Here is a 20975-nt window from a genome sequence, read left to right as displayed (position 1 = left end):
TTGCCCTATGAGTGCTACTTGGGAATAAATAGTGTTTATTTCTACTGGTGTGTGGCATGTCCATTTGTGCGTGGATGCAAGGAGAGTGCATTTCCAATTTAACCACTTACAGTATTTTATTTCTTCTTCTGCCATCCATGTTATTTATTTTTTAGGAAGATGTCAAGACCAGCAAACATTGTTTACACATCGGTGATAAGAAATTCAGTTTCCTTCTCCAGCTCGTTGTGATGATTCATGTTTCGCAAAGCAATAGAAAGCATGCCTCATTTACTAATGTGGTCCTTTGCAAGGGTGAGTGTGAGAGTGAATGGTTGTTTGTCCCTGTGTGCCCTGCAATTGGCTGGCAACGAATTCAGGGTGCCCAAAGACGCCTGGGATAGGCTGTAGCACCCCCTGCGGCCCTCGTGAGGATAAAGCGGCCTCGAAGATGAATGAATGAATACATGTTTGGTTGAATTGAGACATCCATTATTCATTGTGGAACTCTCATTTATTGCATCAGGGGATAGTTTCCTCCAGGTTAGGATAGATATGACTTAATAGGCCTAATTGTTTTTGTCACAGGTCCTTTTCTGCTGCTAACCACCGCAATTGCATGTTTTTCATGTTAATAATAGTCATTTGAAATGTTGTCAAATTTTATCGAGAAACCATTTCATTTACCTGTTTCCTCATTAATGGCGAATACGCCTAGACCAGAGCCGTCGTGGATGCGGTAGCGGATGACTCCATCTCCACCCACGTCCTTGTCTGTGGCGGTAACCGTGAGCACCGCTGACCCTGCCACAGTGTCCTCCATCACTATGGCTTCATACACAAACTCAGAGAAAAGTGGTGGGTGGAGGTTCTCATTGACATCCAATACCTGGATCTCCACAAAGCAGGATGATGAAAGTGATCGGGGCAGGCCATGGTCAACAGCGCGCACGGTGAGGTTATACGATGGTCGTCGTTCAAAGTCCAACTCTCTCTCCAGGGTCATGGCACCAGTGGAGGAGTCCAAGCGAAAGATACCATTTTCAGTGTTCTCCAGGTTGTAGGTGATGAGGCCACCGCTGCCCAGATCCAAGTCCACACTCTCCACCCACACCATCAAGGTTCCTACAGGTAAATCCTCTGGAATTTTGACTCTGTAAACCTTTGTTACAAAGGTAGGTGGGTTGTCGTTGACATCCTGAAGCACGACTACAAGGTGGAGGGTGGCGAACAACGGAGGAGTAAGTTTGGACTGATCTTTGGCTTCAATCCAGACGTCGTGCCTGGGTGAGGATTCTCGATCCAAAGGAGCCATTGTCACCACCTCGCCTGTCACCTCTTCAATCCGAAATATATTGATTGATGTCAGGAGGCTGTACGTGACTTTCCCATTCACATCTGCATCAGAATCGGTTGCTCGGGCTTTAAAAATTACCACACCTACTTTGATGTTTTCAGGTATGCGAATCACATGTCTGGGCTGATCAAAAAGAGGTGGGTTGTCGTTAACATCCAGGACATTCACCACAAGAAACTTCCACGCTGACCTCTGCGGAGTTCCCAGATCATAGATGGAGATATTCAGAATGTAGAACTCTTTATCCTCTCGGTCGAGACGACAAACTAGACGAAGGTTACCAGAAAATGTGTCGACGGCAAAGCAGCCTTCCTCATTCCCACTGGAAATTGTGTATGTGAGCATGCCATTAAAGCCCGTGTCGTGATCCGATGCATCCAAGCGAACCACCGTTGAATTCAGTGGGTAGTCCTCAGAAAGATCCACAGAGCTGGGAACCGCGGCGTCAAATACGGGAGAGTATCTGTTTGTGATGTGGATATCGGAAGATGTGTAGTCCGTGTCTTCAGTCCAGATGGGTTTAATTGACCGTATCAGTTTATCTGTGAGCTGTTTGAAAATTAAAGTTTCCTGGCAGTTGACCATTGGGGCATCGCCCAAGCTGGTGACTGTCACTCGGACGACTGATGCTTCAGAGCGATGTTCCCCGTCCGAGGCCACCACTCTCAAATCGAATGAATGTACACCCGGTGGAATTGCGCGCTTCAGGATGACCTCACCTGACACTGAGTTGATGGCAAATATCTGGAACTCATTACCCGACTCAATGATATAGCTCAGCTGCTCCAGTTCATCCAAGTCAATAGCTGATAGCTCCACAACCGTACGGCCGACAGCGAGATCTGGAGGTACAGTGACATTGCAGCCCACCCTCTCAAAAAGAGGCACGTTGTCATTCACGTTGTTGAGGGTGATTGTCACGGTGCACTCATTGACCCGACTGAACGGCTCGCCACTGTCTGAGGCCCAAACCCTCAGGTGGTACCAACGCTTCATTAGTTCAAAGTCCATGTGCTCAGTCGTGAAGATGACACCTGTAAATGGGTCGATTGCGAACGGCAGTAGGTCTGCATTGGCAATGGCATAGGTCACAAAGCTGTGTTTCCCATCATCTTTGTCAGTCGCTTTTATTTTCAAGAGGCTGGTGCCGATGGGGCTATTTTCATCCACTGTGGCCTGATAGGATGATGGCGTGAATTCTGGACTGTTGTCATTCTCGTCTGCGATCTTCACGACAACATGAGTGTTAACCTCGACTCCATTGACCATTATCTCAAACTCATAGTGATTTTGACCCTCATAGTCAAATGTTTCCCTGGTAATGATGATCCCACTTTTGGGATATATCTTGAATTTAGAGCTGTCTGCGTTGGTCTTGATACTGTATGTCACAGTGCCAGAATCAACAGAAACCTTTGCAACAAATGTTTTCGGGGGTGACACTTCACTGAGAACAACAATATAGGTCTCTTGTAAAAATGATATGGGTCGGTAAGGAAAGACAGGGACGTGGATCTTAGCAATGGGAGACATCAAACTGGGGGAGCTGATATCCTGGGCTTGTAAGGACAGATTGAACCCAAAAGGACTTTGTGACCATATAATCTTCTTTGTCGAGACAATTTGGAAGTCACTTCCCTGCAATCCCTCGGGGATTACCTCAAAGTTCTTGTGAGGATCACCGCCAACAACGCGAAGAGATTTGATGGGCTTGAGGCCTGCCTCCACGTGGACGTTTATTGTCACTGAGCCATCTGCAGAGATGGATGGATTAGCAGTGGGTTTGACCACCGGAGAAGCTGCGGAAGCTTTCTGTATCTTCACGCTCACTTTGGCGACATTGCCAAATTTCTGAATGCCAGAGATTCTCTTGGTTTTGTCCTCAGCTAACACGGTGAGCTCGTATCGCTCGCTGCGGGTGTGGTTCAGTCTCTTCAAAAGACTGATAGTGCCTCTGAAAGGGTCCACAACAAATGGATGGGATTTGACGGTGAATGAGTAGTAGAACTCAGCGTTGCTGCCCATGTCAGCATCTGCTGCTCTCACCCTGACCAGACTGGATTGAAGTGGTGTGTCTTCAGGAATGGCTATGCTATATGAGGACGGATCAAAAAGAGGCTTGAGGTCATTGGTGTCCAAGATCTGGATAAAGACTTTGGTCTTGGTTTGGAGTTCCTGAGTGTTCTCCGTGGCCTCCACAGTCAGTGTATAGGTATCCCTCACTTCCCTGTTTAGGAGTGCCACATGTTGAGTTTTGATCCTCAGGAAACAAAAATCTCCAACTTTGACATCCTCTGCTTGGAAATATCCGCTCTCGTCCCCGGAGACAATCACATATTTAATTTCCCAGAATATGTCCGCCATTTCCAAGCCCATTTTCACTGGTGTCTCCACGTATGACCCCGCGCCAGAGTTTTCATCAATGGTGGTGTTGTAGAGGTGGTGCGTGAATCTCAGGGGAGATCCTTCTTTGAGTTCTGCCAATGTTCCGTCGCATCGCTCTGAATTTTGCATAACCGCCACTAATGTTATTACATTAACAAGCACTGATGCTGCCATTTTTTGGAGTAGCATTTTGATCCTCTGTTGTCTGAAAATGAAAAAGAAAACAGAAATGGATGAGGCATATGTTATATAATACAGTAAAGTCTCGTTATATCGATATCGGATATATCGATAGTCCCGGTTATATCGATACTATTTCTATGCACGCACGGAGAAAATTACATGCAGACAGGGTCGGATATATCGATAGTCCCGGTTATATCGATATTTTTTCGGACTCCCTTGAATATCGATATAACGAGACTTTACTGTAGTTGCATACAATTGAATTGTATTCTCAAAAGTATTGATCTTCGGTATTAAAAATGGTGCTTGCAGTTGCACTTCTTTCCATCCCTAAAGTGACAAATGTTATTTTAGATGACAGAATATTATGACAAGAAAATACATTGAACAACCACAGCCTTGATTCTAAATAGCGGTTTGAAAGCATAATAAAACTAAAACAGCAAAAATCCAATTTTCAATCACTTGCAACTATATACACTCCAGTGACGTGCGGTGAGGTTCATGACTGGTGAGGCACTGACGTCATCACAGTCAGATTTACAAACATATGAATTCTACAGAGTAGCTTATTCACCATTTGATTGGCAACAGTTAACGTGTTTTGTTTAAAATGTCATGTCAGAATTCTTTATATAAACTGTAGCATAGAAAAAAAGAATTAAAAAAATGTTATTATCATGTTACCTTTACTTATAAATGAAGTCCAAGCGCCGCTCCTTCTGAAGAAAGGCTATCTATACCTTCTTTGTGGAAGCCTTCCTTAGCTTCCTTCAGTTTTAAAAGTCTCTCTATTTCTTTCAATTTAGATATGTAATCCTCCATTCTGAAAATAAGGCCAAGCAACAGGAAAAAAATGACTGGTTAATCACTCAATCAAGTTAATCACTTAACTTGCTAACTTGCATTTAAACAGCTTCTTCCCCCAAGCCATTAACTCTTTGAACAGTAGCCCAAATTGAACTGTATAGTGCCTCTTTGCAATTTTTTGATGATGATACTAGTGCAGCGTGTTCGACCGGAAACAAATTCCTTGTGTGTTCTACATACTTGGCAATAAAGATGATTCTGATTCTGATTCTAACAGTTTACTGTAGCTTTCTCTCACTAAGTCTATTACTCTGCAGCCGAGGAGGCGCAAGAAGAATCTGTAATCACCAGCGCCCCCTGTCATGAGGCAGGAAAACTGTGTGCCTCATCTATGCACACAGTTTTGATAAAATAAAATAAAATAAAATAAAATAAAATAAAATAAAATAAAATAAAATAAAATAAAATAAAATAAACACTGTAATGCAGTGCATATAATGTACAGTGACTCTACCTTATATACACCAGACTCTACATTATATACACCAGCTAAACTGTCGAAATTTAGTTCATATACTAAAAGTGTTTGAACACTTTAACAGCGATATGCAGAGGGACGCAATGCGGTCTCACTGCAGAGCAAGCTAGCACAGTTCGCATAGTGATTGCGCAATCCATGGTGAGGCTCAGCCGGCTGCTGTCTCACCGCACGTCTCTACTTAGTATTTGAACGGTAAAAGTGAACATTTTGAAGTGTGAAGTTTTGAATTGTGAAGTTAAATGGAAAAGAACTTTAAAGTACAAAGAACTAAATAAATATAAATGTTTAATTTATATGATGATGACAGGTGAGGCACGGTCTCACCTGCCTCCCCTGACTGCACGTCACTGATACACTCATACTTAAACCTCTCTCTGTCTGTCTCTCTCTCGCTTTCCCTCTCACTCCGAGAATCCTTCCTTCCCTTCCTCAAAGGCAACAAAATCAAGTTACTAGAACTCCTGTTCTGACTTGCTCTGAGCAAACACCGCATGATGTTCCAGAAGGCAAAAGTAGCCTTGGAACATTTTCAGGCAGGTGGCAGAATGGACGACCCTCCCCCGTGAAGTCTTCCTGCAATTATTTCTGCGGAAGCTACAACAAATGAGCCGGTTCTTGCTTGGTCATCATACATACAGTAGCTTTGGCGGGTAGTTGTTCCACAAATGTTGTTTCAATTTGCTCTCAAATAAACTTTTATTTGGCAGAATGGAGTCAAATGTTCTCCATTAAGGTGGCTTTGCCTTCAAATGTAACATTTAAATGAAAAAGTACAGCAAAAATCTTATATTCGAATGACAACAGTTATATTTTTAAGATAAATTGTCTATAAAATATTGTGTTAATAGCAGTACAAAACATTTCTGGGTTCAATGGAGCCTCTTTTGTGAGCATATTTTTTTCCCAATCCGCAATGACGTGCAGGACTTTACTGTATCTACAGTGCTCCCAGCTACAGTGCTTCATTATATCACATTTTTTTTTATTTTATTATCATTTTATTATTTATTTTATTATTATTTTATTTTATTATTTATTTCCAGGTCCCATGCTGTCAAAAGCTACATTTTTTTAAAGGTCAAAATTAGTCTGTGGCATGTTTGGTTCTGCAAATCAAGTGGTTGGTCATTTGTACATTATAGTTTTTTAAAAGCCAAGTCCTGCAAAATAAGTGGATTGTATTTTGACATCATTGCTATGTAGACTCGACACTCATTATTGAAATACCTCCTCACTTGGAGGTGCCACAGATCCACTTGACACAGGAAAATTGACTGAGTCTTCCGAAAAGCTATAAAAGTACCTTTCCAACTTCAGAGGAGCTGAGGAGGAAATTGATTCACTTTCTTTTGATCAACTCCAAGTATTTTACAACCAGAACTGTGCCGTTGAATTGTTGAATGGGATCTTTAAAGCAACACACATTTTTTGTGCTAATTGCGTTAATGTGTTCCAAATGTGTTTTGTGAATATCAAAAAAGTTACAAAAGACAGAGGTTTTTTTATCCCAAGATGTGGGCCCTATGATCAACCAGCATGTCTCCAAAAAGTTATCCTGCAAAAACGCTCATCTGATGTCCGGGGACTTTATTTCAGAATCAGAATACCTTTATTCGTCCCACAATGCGGAAATTTGCAGTCCACAGCAGCAATTGAAAAGGGATGGAGTTGGGGTGGGGTGAAAGGATAGAAAACAAGATATTCTAAGCATAACAAAATAAAAATGTCAACTGTATACTGTGCAAATGTAAATGTGCAAAACCGCTCCATAAGAGGAAAAAAAAAACTGTACATAGTGCAGAATCAAGAAATTTCAATATTGATGCTACAACAGAATATGCGTGGTGCCCTCTATTGAGGTTATTGGAGCGAACTACACACAGCACTTACAAAACACTTAAACGGCTGATTTTTTTATGTCTCTATGTATGGGGTGGTCTGTCATAAATTATAATAAATACATAAATACATTAAATAAATGAAATGTATTATTATTATTATTATTATTATTATTATTATTATTATTATTATTATTATTATTATTATTATTATTATTATAAATAAATAAATAAATAAATAAATAAATAAATAAATAAATAAATAAATAGAAGATTTGATAAATCCTTATTTATGTACCAAGTATAACTGAGAGAAGCACTGCTGTGCTGGAGCAACTTCGCCTGATTCAGTCGACATGGCTCAGTATAATTTTGTGTTTCCTCTAGGCTCAAGTGGGTCATAAAGGGGACCCGGTCAAGATCTGGACAACATCAAGATGGCTGTGACAACAAAGCTGAAGATGGTTCTCAAAGGATCCTTCCAGAATTGCATGCAAGTATGGCCATTGAAGGTAAATAAGACTAAAGGTGGATTACTATGAAAGGGAAAACTTTGTTATTGTCATCGTTTTTGAAACCGGACCACAACAAGCCTTGCCGGGGACCCCAATAGCATCCCTGACCACTGATCTGCACAGAATGGTGCCAAACATGTGAAAGACAGAAAAGGAGAAAAATAAGAAATTCTGTATTTCTGCCTCTTCCAAAAGACAAAGGCCGTTAGTCCTGCGGCAGAGATGGAAACCAAAGCCGCTATTTTTTGTCTTATCTGAACGGATGGGATTCTGCAAAATGCTTGCCTGGTTACGGCACAGGTACTTGGCTGCTGGTGTTGGAGGCTTCAGCGGAGGGTAACAGCGATGAGGATGATGATGACGGTGATGACTGTACGGGTGCTTTATCTATGCCGCAGAGGCGACACGCTGCTAATGCAGAATCAGATTAGAATGCTCTGGGTCACTGTTTGGGTTTCAGGGCTGTGAGATTTTCAGCATCTTTGCCATCTCAACATAGCATCCCACTTAGTTTGGGTAACGCGCAGACACCAATCAGTTGATGCACGCATCATTTACCTGGGGTGTCAAAGATGTTTTCGTCCTGGCTCACTTTGTAATTATGGTTGCAAATCTGAGGTCCTCACTCAGTCGTGGCACAGTGAAGAGACATTAAGTGTCGTTTTTTTTTTTAGCCCCATGAGTGCATCAGCCTCAGTGCAGCGGTGCGGGGTTCCATTCTGCCTCTGCCTTCCCTGTGTGGCGTTTGCATGCTCTCACCCTCCCTGTATGCTTTCTTTCCGGGTCCTCCGCTTTTCTCGCTGCCTTTTAAATCACTCCCTGTGCACTTACTATGCCTAAACCCAGAGTTTTGGAGACTGAGGTTTTGTATAGCCTACTGTATAATGTGATTGGACATGTGATTGAAATTCATTTGAACATGACAAGTCCTGACATAGTTGAAGAAATTTCATTATCCAAATCCCGCTATAATGGATACAGTTTTATTTGCGCTTCTCGGTGAAGAGCAGCAGCAGCAGAAACAATCATGTGACCTCAGCAAAAGCAATGTGAATAAATATGTGATGCATCTGACCATTTTTAGGGGAGGGGGGTCAACAAAAGTGCTGTGGGTCATCTTCTGACATCAATGAAAAGAATGAGAGCAAAGAAGAAATGTGATCCAGCTCGACAAGTGGCTGCAGGTTGCTCATTGAGTTTGCATTTGCGCCTTCCTTCCCCCGCAGGCCCCGAAAGCACAAATGCTCCTGTATCAATCATCATTCTATTTGTGTCAGCATAGGAATTGAAAAACTCCCCACTTTCCCTCTACCACAACCGCTCTACAAATAAATTGTTAGCATTGGAGCATCGAGGTGGAATTGCTTCAATTCCACGTTGTTAGACCAAATCAACTGACTTTTGAGTACTTTTCCTACTCAAACGTGCCCCAAATGCTAGTGTGAATAACTGGTAGATATTGTGTGTGTGAAAGCCTTGACTCTATAGCACACACTAGATGTGGTTTTTCTTTTAAATTTAGCCATTTAAGCCAGTTTCATTTAGCAACAGGAAATGTGGTAGACATGTCTAATATACAGTAGTTAATCATGTTATTCCAGAAACACAAAAAAGTCTCAATTGCACACAAAAGCACAAACACGCAGAAAGTCTGCCATTTTGTTTTCAAGTGCCTATTTTGGCTCATGTTGGCCATTTTCATGTGTCCTTCAAAGGTGTAATCCAGCCATCCATTTTCCATACCGTTTTATCCTCATTAGGGTGGCTGGAGCCAATCCCAGCTGTCTTTGGCACTAGGTGGGGGACACCCAGAAGCCTATCGCGGGGCACACAGAAATAAAGAACCATCCGGACTATTTGGATTGTAATAATAAGCCATTAACTCTTTGAACAGTTGCCCAAATTGAACTGTATAGTGCCGCTTTGCAATTTTTTGAAGATGATACTAGTGCAGCGTGTTCGACTGGAAACAAATTCCTTGTGTGTTCTACATACTTGGCAATAAAGATGATTCTGATTCTGATTCTGATAATTACAATAATAATAATAATAATAATAATAAATAATAATAATAATAATAAAAATGTTTCCTTAACCAACACAACATTTGGTATGCATGTCTATCTGGGAGACCCAGAAAAAAATCTCAACAAATGTTGGAAAATGCACAAAAAGTTTGACCATTCCCAGGTTTTATCTTCTCTTCTTTTCCTTTCGGCTTTTCCCTTCAGGGGTCGCCACAGCGAATCAGTGTCCTCCATCTAACCCGGTTTTGTGCATCATCTTCTCTCACACCAGCTACCTTCATGTCCTCTTTGACAACATCCATAAACCATTCCCAGGTCTTCTCTAACAATGTTAATTGCATGAGCAAGTTCCCTCAGGGTAAAATTTGCTGGTGGTGTCTATTATCGGTAGACCCACTTATAGGTCATGGCTGGAACACTCTTAGACAGCACAGCTGAGCTTTAGCGTAAATGACATATCCTGATTGTTGGGACAAAATTGCTTTGATGTAGTTGTTTGCGCATTTGGTTCATCTTTCTCCCCTACGCCAGGTGTCCCAGCATACCAAAGGCGTTTCTTTTGATGTGCAACATGCCACATGCCTCAAGCAAATCAGTGAGTGTATTCTTCCGCCATGTCAAGGATCATCAGCACATTATCACCCCAATTTAAAGGGGAATGAATGTGCCTCACTTGGTAGCAAACCAGGTTGGTTTCCTTTGCTGGCTGTTACAATTCTGTGGCAATACCAAAACTTGATCTAGCCAAACTTTGGGCAGATTCACACACCTCGCTCCAGATTAGCAGGAGGCATCAGAATAGACCCCAGAAAGTATATTTGAATTTAAAGAAGCCATTTTACGGTATTTCTGAACATTCTTATGAGTCCTTCTCAACAAACCTGTCTACCAGTTTTATTGCCATCTATATCATTAAAAATATCCAGGAAAATACTCTCAAGAACACATGCTGGAAAGCTTTCTGGATGTCTGGCAATTAAAGCATTTATGGGATTCCAGCAAATGGGTTAATGAACAAGCCAGATTCCGACAGTGACATCAAAAAAGTTTGATTTGTCTATCATGAGGGTGCCTCATGTGGGTGCCTCACAGTCTAGAGGTGAAGGGTTTGATTCCAGTCTTCCCCGTATGGCGTTTGTACAGTATGTTCCCCCCGTACCCGCGGGAGTTTTCTCTGGGTGCTCTGGCTTTCTCCAAAATTCTCAAAACATGCATGCATGTATTTTGTTTTTCTCCTCTCATTCCTTTCATCACTTTGCAGCTGTGAAATGTAAATTTCTCCACTGTGAGACTAATAAAGGCATATCCAATCCAATCCAATCCAATGGCAGGTTAACAGAACACTAAATTGTCCCTGGGTGTGAGTAGGAGAGCAAATGGTTGTTTGTTTCTGTGTGCTCTGTGATCGGCTGGCAATCTGTTCAAACTGTCCCCCTCCTATGACCCGAAGGCAGCTAGGATAGGTTCCAACAGGCCCACAACAGGAGAAGCAGATCAGAAAATGGATGGGTGGAGGTCAGTTCGATTAAGCTCTCCAAAAAGCCACATAATTGCACGCTGAAAATTTTACATTTGGGTCGAGAGTGGCAATTTTTACGGGCATTTTGACCATTCCTCTCAAGGACTAATCATACCTCTGACAGAGTTTCGATGAAAAGGTTTCTTCAGCCGTCATCGGTACTTCTTTGACGGCTGAAGAAACCTTTTAATCGATGGACCACTCCTGTACGACTGAGAGCTTACACAGACGTCTGACAGAGTATGTTGGTGAACAATATCTGTACGTTCGGAAGATAGGTGTTCCCAAATCAGTATTGCGTTGGGGGTGGAGGAAAACTGCAAAGTTTAATGACATATCATACAACACAAAACTTAAGACAGGCGTAGGGGTGCGAGGGTCTTTTCAACAATGATTCATACTTTTGTTTGCTCTTCACAAAACAGCGCACTGTTGAATAAATGGGTTAACAAGAGTAAAAAAACGCCCACCAGGGCGAATATGTGTGCTTGTGTGTGCTGGCTATACCAAGGGTGCTCATGCTGATGCGTGGGATCCATTACATGGCTGACAGCGTTCATTAGCCTTAAATGAAGTTCATGATTGTTTGTGTGTTTTCAATTTGTTGTCTAATCCATCCTCACGACTAGACCTGGAGCCCCCAATTACAGCCTGGAGGAGGCATTGGTGGGGTGTACCACTGCCCACTCGGAGCCCACGAGGATGTTTATAGTGTAGAAATAACACGATTAGAGTCTGTGCTCCTTGTGTAAAGTCGAATATAAGGTTAAATATAATGTGCAGCAAAGGCTATACTCACTGGACCAAAAATCTGGAACAGATCTCACTCAGAGAATTGTTGCCAAAAGAACAAGGTGAATGCAAATTGAAAAGGATCCTTGCAATGGTGATGCGACTGACGCCTTTGATGAGAAATTGATCTACATTTGAAGCACAAGTGAATTCTTTGGGGGAGAGAGAAGAGCTTTTTATATGAAGCTGTATTGTTGCACACAACTGTTTAACCAAATCAGAATCAGAATCAGAATCAGAATCATCTTTATTGCCAAGTATGTAGAACACACAAGGAATTTGTTTCCGGTAGAATACGCTGCACTAGTATCGTCGTCAAAAAAAATGCTAAGTGGCACTATACAGTTCCATTTTGGCTACTGTTGAAAAATGATAATGGCTATAAAAATTAATAAAGACTAAAAACATCTATCTATCTATCTATCTATCTATCTATCTATCTATCTATCTATCTATCTATCTATCTATCTATCTATACACACACGTCTGTGTAAGCTCTCAGTCGTACAGGAGTGGTCCATCGATGAAAAGGTGTCTAGCATCTAAAATACCCAAAACATGCAGGCTGATATTTTTAGTCAAATGCAAAACACCAATGACTTAAAGTGTCCAAAAACTGCCACAAAATGACCTAGGAAATGGGGATTTTCAGGAAGTCCCAGCCCCAGTTCGTGACGTCACGCCAGGACGTCTTGCCTTGCTCAAAAATCAAAACAATGGGCTCACGGAGTTCAGATTCTTGTTAGTCATCCAGTTATGAATATTATTCAAATAGTTCTGAAGAGGAAAGCATAAAATTTTGCAATCGAATAAAGCAGTCCTTCCATATCAATTCGAGCCGTCTAGACTCCAATGTCGCGTCCCAAAAAATGCAAACGATGGCGCACAAGCTCCGTTGGAAATGGGCTGATTTATCTGCTGGGAATTTGTGTCCACTCATATATTGTGTTACCGCAATTGGTAGTCTTGGTGCGACACACAACGATTCACCATCACGTTATTTATGTGTTTTGTCTTTCTAATTTCGCCATCGACACGGATCAACATGATGTTTTCAGACCAAACAAAGTATCTAAAATGCATTGTGTGTCGCTTTCTCGATCAGGGGCGTTCCTGACGTGACGTCACATCACGCATCGTCATCAACGCGAAAACAAGACTTCCTGAATATTCAGCGCGAGAATATTCAGCGAGTCTTAAAACGTAAAATATAGCTGTATGCGGTGCAATCTTTGTAAAATGCGCTCAGTAGAAGTCATTTGAAGTGATTTTACAAATTATGGACACAACTTGTCCAGAGGTGTCGGTTGTCCTTTAAGGTAAACCCCTTTCGCTGGCACTATATTTGCTGTAGTAGTGTCATTTCAACAACATTTTGACTCATGTCAGGCGCCTCCTGTTTTGATGTTTTTTTTCAGGTCCTCATTTGCATCACCTGACATTCGCATCAAAGCAGCATCATTGGTTGAATTCAATGATGATATTATTTTTTCCAAACGAAAGCACACTGTCCTCATCAAGCTGGTCCCTCGTGGGTATCAGCCGCCTTAGCCAAGTATAACTTTGCTCAAAATGAGCAAATACATTAACTTAAAATCACATTTGGTTTGGTTGTCTGAGAGATTCTAAGAAGCAAACAATGCAAGTAAAGCAAACAATTTATGACAAGAATGCTTATTGCTACTGGACACATTTCAAATTGTACCATCTGCTTCAAAAAATAAGAAAATAAAACAAAAATTATGACTCGCCCTCCTCCACGCCCCAACTTGTCCTCCCTGGTGAATTTTAAAAGTGTCAGTTTTATGAGCTTCTCCTGCATTTCATCAATGCACCTATGCCTCAAACCATTGAACTTTGCCTCAACAACTCCCTGGTAGACTCTATGATGGAAAGATGTCACACGGGGTTTTTGGACATTTCTAACATTCCACATGCAGTTTCTTAGCCTTCAGCTGTGTCATTCACACTGACAACCTCAACAGTGATTTGAAATGAGTGCTTTTTTCTACAAAGGTGACATTTACAAAGAATTTACTGTTAACATGCTGCATAACTATGTTGTAAACCCTTCGTTAATGTGTTAAGATAAAATATTAGGTTACTTTGAAGTCACACTGTCTCCTCTTTCTCAAATAAAATGAATGGAAATGCCATTAATCTGTTTCAGCTTCAGAACCCGTGTTTACACCTAAAAAAACTGACTGTACTGTTATGCGTTGTGCCTTGTATTGAAGATATACACTTAGCTGAACAGCGACAACAAATGTATAGCATTGACAAGTGCAAGAGCCACTTCTTTACCCACTCGCAGTAACAATGCATCTAGGGTCAGCTGAGAGGCCTCAATTGAGCGATGGTGTGGCAGTACTTGAGGAAAAGCATCACATTATTTTCCACACTATAAGGCATATTCAATTTTCTCAAAGGCCGACAGTGCACCTTTTAATCTCACGTGATTTATTGAATTGAATTGAGATTGGATTAGCCTTCATTAGTCTTGCAGTGGAGAAATTTACATTTTGCAGCAGCAAAGTGATACAAGTAAGAGGAAAGGAAAAAGTAGAAAAACAAAATACAGGAGTTGCTGGAAAGGCAGCCACTCTTGCGGCGCCATCTTGAAGTCAAAACAAAAAATAATAATAATAAAGCTAAATAACAAATATGGGACAAAACGCAAAAGACACAGACATTCCTTCCATTTCAGGACTTTCTGCACGTTGTCGTTGTTGCATGAAACAGTTCAACATGAAAGAGGAGCGGATCAGAGCATCTTTTTCACCAGTGGATCAGACGTCATGCTGGAATGTGCATGTCTGCTACAAGCTAGGTTTTGAAAGCAAGGACAAAGCTGTAACATCCGATGTTAAAGAGACTGTATCACATCGCCTGTAAATCTTCAATTTCAAGCGGCGACAGTTCTACATCCACATCGACGCTCTGCGCTGGCGCTCCTTTCTTCTCATCGCGGGCTCATCAAGCCATGCATCTATCCAGCCGCAGACTGTCAAATAGCATCGAGCTTTCCGCTGAACAAAGCGGGTCTGTGAAAATGCTGCCCATTACAGGCGCAAAAAAGTAACATCGCCACAGTTTGGAACGTACGGTATGTTAGCCGGTACAAGACAAACACTGTTTGATGTGCTCTTTCTTCTAATAAGACAGGAATGCACCCGGGAAAGTGTTGGGGTATGATGAAGAGTTGAATTGTGAGGTGTCATGACTCAATCAGCAGTTTGAAGCATCACATTATTCAGGGTTCCACACTTCGAGACAAAACTGCCCTTTGGCCAAAACGGCTTTCAGGCAATGAGGGTTTTGCTCACTAATGCAGAAAGGTCCTCTTCTGGTCAAGTACAGAATATTTGCAAGGAATCAAGATTGAAAAACAATTAGAGCAAGAGAAGAAGAAAGTGTGCTCTGGTTAAGTATTATGAAAATAAGCACAGTGTGATGAAACCAACACAAGAGCACTCAATTAAGTCGGTATGCGGGGAGTTTTTGTGGTGCTCCCAAAAGATGAAACATGCACCTGCCTCTTGGTTCTGTCTGTGAGCTAATATCACCGGAAAGCGCCTTTGGTGGTCTCATCGCAATCACTCAGTTGCCTTGAAAAGGTAACGCAGTATAACTTGGAGGTCTCTGAAGTATCTTTGGGGATTCTTTGTTTTGGATATTCACACACACTGCACTGCTCTGCCTGTCTCTGTGTGTAACAAGTGGTTAAGTGATATTAAATGATGCATGTATTAACAAGGTTTTATTGCATCCAAATGTTTTGATAACTTGAGTGCCATGATCACAGATATTCGAGTTTCATATTCGTATCGCACATGAATGCCTGAAATTGCTGTCTGACATGTCACTTTGTAAACTTTCCATTCCCTTCAATGTTTTCATTCACACGACAAGCGTTTCTTTCTTAATTCACGGCTGGGTGACATAATATCTGATTGTAGAACAAACATTTACACATGGATTTTATAAATGTCATCTTGTGTAGTTTGGTAACATATCAGCCGATCCATAAATTGTTCAGAAATCCAAAGCTTGTTTGTTCAAGACAACAAAGACAGCTTACTATCTGAAACAGCTAATTGAAGGTCCACCATGTCCTTATAAAAAGCTAATATTAGCCAAAAATGTCAACCCTGTCAGCACGGCCACGCAATTAGCTGATGGCATGTATATCGCTTGCCGTTAGATTTTTAATGGTGAAGGAGCTTGGCTAATTTACAACATAAGATCACATTCATACCGCACAATGAAAACTTTGTGAGGGCTGTGAATGTCTCTCGTATGATAGTAACTTCCATAATATTTGAGCAAAAGCCAGCTATAAGTCCAGTTAAGTGGGACAATTTTAAGAAGGAACAAGTGCCAAAAGAGCATCATTGTTGACACTGTTCTGCAATGTTTTCTTCCACACGCCGCCACCACCCTTGCGGAAAGAGTCCGACTTGTGAAAGAACTTCCCGGAAAGATCCAACAAGTGAACCACCGCGATACCTGATGTCAAAGTTGTCAGCCTTCCTCCTTCTTCTCATGCCTTAAAAACCTCAAAAATTTGCTGTGAGTGGTGTGGCTCCACATTTGGTTTCTTCATGCTGAATTCCATTAAAAAGAAACAAAAAAATGACAAAAACAATTACAATCAAAACGTGGGACTATTTTGTCTCTGCTAAAGACTTCAGACTTGCTTCACATGCAATGAAAGATGACACTCCCTCAGCAGCGCTCTCATTCCAACCTTTTTTCACCCGGGTCCTCCTCTTTGACAATCACACACTCACACACATGCGCGCACACACACACACGAACACGCACACACACACACACGCGCGCACATGCACACGCACACACACTTTTTGCCCAGATTGTCAACCGTGCGCCCCCACTCCCCTGATCACGGCCGCAGGCCTCGGGGCCTCAGCCAGGACTCCACTGTTTCAACTGCTGTTTTAGAATATTGTTTATTTTTGTTAGAATTAAAGTGACATCAGTTCATCTAATTCAAGTAGGAAGGGGCCTGCTCTATTTTGTTCCCAACTTCAGGACCTGGGATTCCGGAAGGTGATTTGTACATCTTGAACCAGAGGGTGAAGAAGAGAAGATAATGTTTTGCCAATCATTTGAATATTTCACAATGAATCGATCTAAATGATACCATACAGCAAGTGGAAAAAAACACAAACTAAGTTGTTAATTAGCAAACCAAAAAAATGTAACATTACAAAAAAAAGTTTATTGAAGTGTAGTGTTTGACATCCTGATGACTGCATGAACAGTTTCAATTGTACATACTAAGTCTCAATCTTGACTGATTTTCTCTTTTTTTTTAATTAGGACAACCATAAGAACATTTGAAGCTGCTTTGAATTACTGTTTTTGATGGTGAATCATTAAATTTTGGTGTTCCTATAAAACAAATATTATCGAGCATGGCTGCTTACAAATTTGTAGTTATAAACTGATGTATCACATTACAAAGTGAAACGGGTTGCATTTTCAAATTTGCCGGAATGTGTCTCTACCACTTCAATTCAGCAATCCTATGCAGGAAAATCAAACAGTCATGTCAAAGCAAAATAGCCAACATGTGTCTTTTCGGACATACAGTGATACCTCGTTTTACGAATGCTTTAGGTAACGGATTTTTCGCCCTACGAACATTAAATTAGCGAGAATTCAATCTTGACATACGAACTAGTTTTGGGCGGACAAACCAAACCACACAGCGCCACGGTGGCTGGAGGACTAGTTTTCAGTGGATGAACACCAAACCATACGGTCGAACAGCAAAATGTAAATTTCTCCACTGGGACCGAAAAAGACCCCCCCCCCCCCCACCGGCTAGTGGTAAGCCTAAGAAAACATTACAGAAAACTACGGTTGAGCATGAGAAGGAGATCATTGAAAAACACAACCGAGGTGTGCATTTGTTTGACTTAGCGTCCCAGTCCCAGTATGCTAAGTCAACCATTGCTACGTGTGGATAAGGGTGCTTCTGTGTTGTCTAAGCAACGGTCTCAGAAGAGGTTGAAAAACTTCTGTTGATTTGGATTAACGAAAAGCAGCTAGCAGGGGACAGTGAGTGAGGGTATTATCGCAGAGAAAGCCTGGCAACTTCCCTCAGATATCATCAAGAAGCAACTACATCAACGACCATCACCAAGGTAAATAAAACGACTATTATACAGTACAGTTTATTTCTTTAATTACAATACAATAGCACATTTATTATACATAAAATAAGGTATCTTTTGTGTAGTTTTAAAGCTTATTTAGTAGAAAAGTATGTTTTATGGGGACCTGGGAACGGATTATTTTAATTTTTAATGGTTTCTTTTGGGAAATAAATGTTCGGCAGACAAACTTTCACCTTACACACACTTTCTGGGAACAAATTAAGTTCGGAAGCTGAGGTGTCACTGTATGTTCTTGAGTCATTATCATGGCTCCACTAATGACTGCCACTTCTCCCCATTCATATGCGCACAACAGAAATTAGATTGGACAAACGAAAAAGGCTGCTTTGAATCCAAATTGATTTTAAGGTCATGGTTTGTTTCTATTGTGTGGTCATGATAGAAACACAAACAAAATTTAATTCTGCTAAGTCAGACCGAGTACGATTGATGAAAACAAACATGAGAAAAGAAATGACACGTGCATATCAGCCATGGTGTGGAATGTTTAAGGGTCTGTTGCGTGTGCGCTTTGAAAGGGAGGAAAGGAGTGCGAGTGGAAGAATCCAGACAGACACTGACCTGTGTTACCTTAAGTAACATCCTTGGCTCTTAAGCTTTGAGGACACCCAATGTAAACATTTTGATGGTGGAAGGGGGTTGAGCGGAGGATAAGAGGAAAATCAAGATTAGCAATGTCTCATGTCTTAAAGTAGTCAAGTGACTTAATCTTGACAGTGAGATTTTTCTGAAATAAATCTTGGCACATCAATCCGGGACCCGTATCAACATTTCCTGTCGGAACATAAATAGAGCGGCCCTGTTCGACCTGTGTGCAACTTTTAACTACTCTTGCTGTAAGAGCCACATTGCTGCAAGACAGTATACGTATTATGAAGGTAATATCCATTAGATTAAACAATGTCACTGTGTAGGAAAGACAAATAAATGAGTGTAAAATGATAAGTGTCACAAAATGATGACAACAATTTCATCACAATCTTCTTCTTTCCGTTTCGGCTTTTCCCTTCAGGGGTCGCCACAGCATACATATAGGTATGCATATAAATTGGCATGCCTATAATTGTTGTCGTTTTTGCAGTATTAATAAATTAGAGTGTCAAACCAATGGGTTAAATTAAATTGCTTCACAGATGGATAGGATGACCATCCTCGGAAATTTGACAAATGACAGCCTTACAGCCACTCTTGTCTCACTAAAGTCGTTTCATGATACAAGTGGTATCAAGCTCATATTCTACTGGACTGATTTTTTGTTGTTGTTTGTTTTAGTTGTTCTTGTGCCTGACGCTGTTTGATTTCAAAGTGTATTTAAACATCCTCAAACCCAAACTATCTTAATGCTTCTTTTATGGATTGTGCATGCTATTCATTTGGTCTTGTTGCCTCTTCTTTCATGCTTGCGGTTGCCTCATATTGTGAGAGGATGTATGCAAGCGTAGCAATGGTATAGCATTCAGCCTGTCTTTCTCAACTCAAATGTATTTATAGAGTACTTTAAAGCAGCCATCACTGTATACCAAGTGCTGTACATGGAGCACCCGTGTATAAAGTCAGATGTACAACAATAAGTTAATAATGAAGACAGTAGAAAGTACAAAACAGTAGAACTAAGATGAAGTCTGAGTCACGCGATGGCAAATGCCAACCAATACAAATGAGTTTTGAGATCAGTCTTAAACATGGGCAAGGAGGGGGCTTACCGAATGCTCAGTGGGAGGCTCTTCCAAGAGGAGGGACCAGCAACGGAAAAGGCTTGATCCCCTCCGATCCTTCGCTAAGAAAATAAAGTGCGTACGGATTTCTTAATAGATGAACAAATTATGCACCATCTGTAATGTACCAAAGAGAGGCAAGCAGTCTACCAAAACGGCTTGTATAGCCACTCTAGTTGGTCTTTCATAATTTGAAAAGCAATATTAAGAAGGTTGGTACAATAAACTTAGTTTGACCCTCACAACTGTTTACCCACTTTTCTATCCATTCAATAGGTGCTTGACTAGAGTGACAGACTTCATTGTCATGTGAAGTCAATTTGGATTTAATCTCATAATCATTGTGTAGCGTGTGTAGTGTGTTTTGTAGTGTTTTGTGTCAACATTGCGAAACAAAAAGCATGGCTCGGAGGCAGAGTAATGAGGGTGGTGCTGGTATCTCCTCAAACCACTGCATGTAAGTATGCATACATATGAATAAAGCCGTGGGTTGTGCTTTGCCTTATCTAGCACTCATTAATCCAAACAGTCTGAGTTGGGTCTTCAACATTAGATAAGAGTAAAGCAGGGGCCTTAGAAAAACAAAAGGAACTATGGTAGAGGCGACAAATCATTATGATGATAGTTGAGATAAACTCACCTTAATCTGGCATCTTCACACACGCCGTTCTCCCTGCGTAAGGTTATCGTGTATAAATGACAAGAGGAACTTGAATTAATTGTAAAACAGTAAATTGCATGCACGTATGTGTTCGTGTTCACTGTGGACATTTTTGACACAAGGCATTGGGCAATGTTTACTCCCCTAAGTAGAAGATCAGGTTATTAAATCAGTTGATTTTAATAGACTGAAGTGTTTGTCTGAAATTATTGGAATTTGCAATTTGCAGCGAGCTGTAATCTTTCTAGGAACCAGAGAGTTTGTATCGGAGAGAGACAGACTCGGTCTGCTAATCTCTCTTATCAATTCTAGCATTTGAAACAGACATCCGGTGCCCAACATTGCCTGACTATTGAAATTCCCGAAGGCCGCTGTGAATTTTCAGAACTGACGGTGAATAAATAAGCAATGAAAAATGAAACAAAATTAAAAGAACATTGA

The 20975-nt window shown here is 41.1% G+C and overlaps 1 protein-coding gene across 1 annotated transcript in view; it reads right to left on the bottom strand.

Moving 5' to 3' along the window:
• Positions 1-16644, bottom strand: part of fat2 (FAT atypical cadherin 2) — an 89437-nt gene extending 72793 nt beyond the window's left edge. Inside the window, exons 1-2 of the mRNA XM_088989431.1 lie at positions 16459-16644; positions 667-3926 (exon numbers count right to left, since the gene is read on the bottom strand). Coding sequence (XP_088845557.1) covers positions 667-3926; positions 16459-16496 — 3298 coding nt within the window. The 5' untranslated portion in view covers positions 16497-16644. The remainder of the gene's footprint in view (positions 1-666; positions 3927-16458) is intronic.
• Positions 16645-20975: the final 4331 nt, after the last annotated feature.

Source organism: Hippocampus bargibanti, linkage group LG02, assembly GCF_051943395.1.
Source record: "Hippocampus bargibanti isolate YZ-2025 linkage group LG02, ASM5194339v1, whole genome shotgun sequence".
NCBI classification, from domain to species: Eukaryota; Metazoa; Chordata; class Actinopteri; order Syngnathiformes; family Syngnathidae; genus Hippocampus; species Hippocampus bargibanti.
The sequence above is the reverse complement of the archived record's forward strand: the minus strand, read 5'-3'. Positions and strand labels throughout refer to the sequence as shown.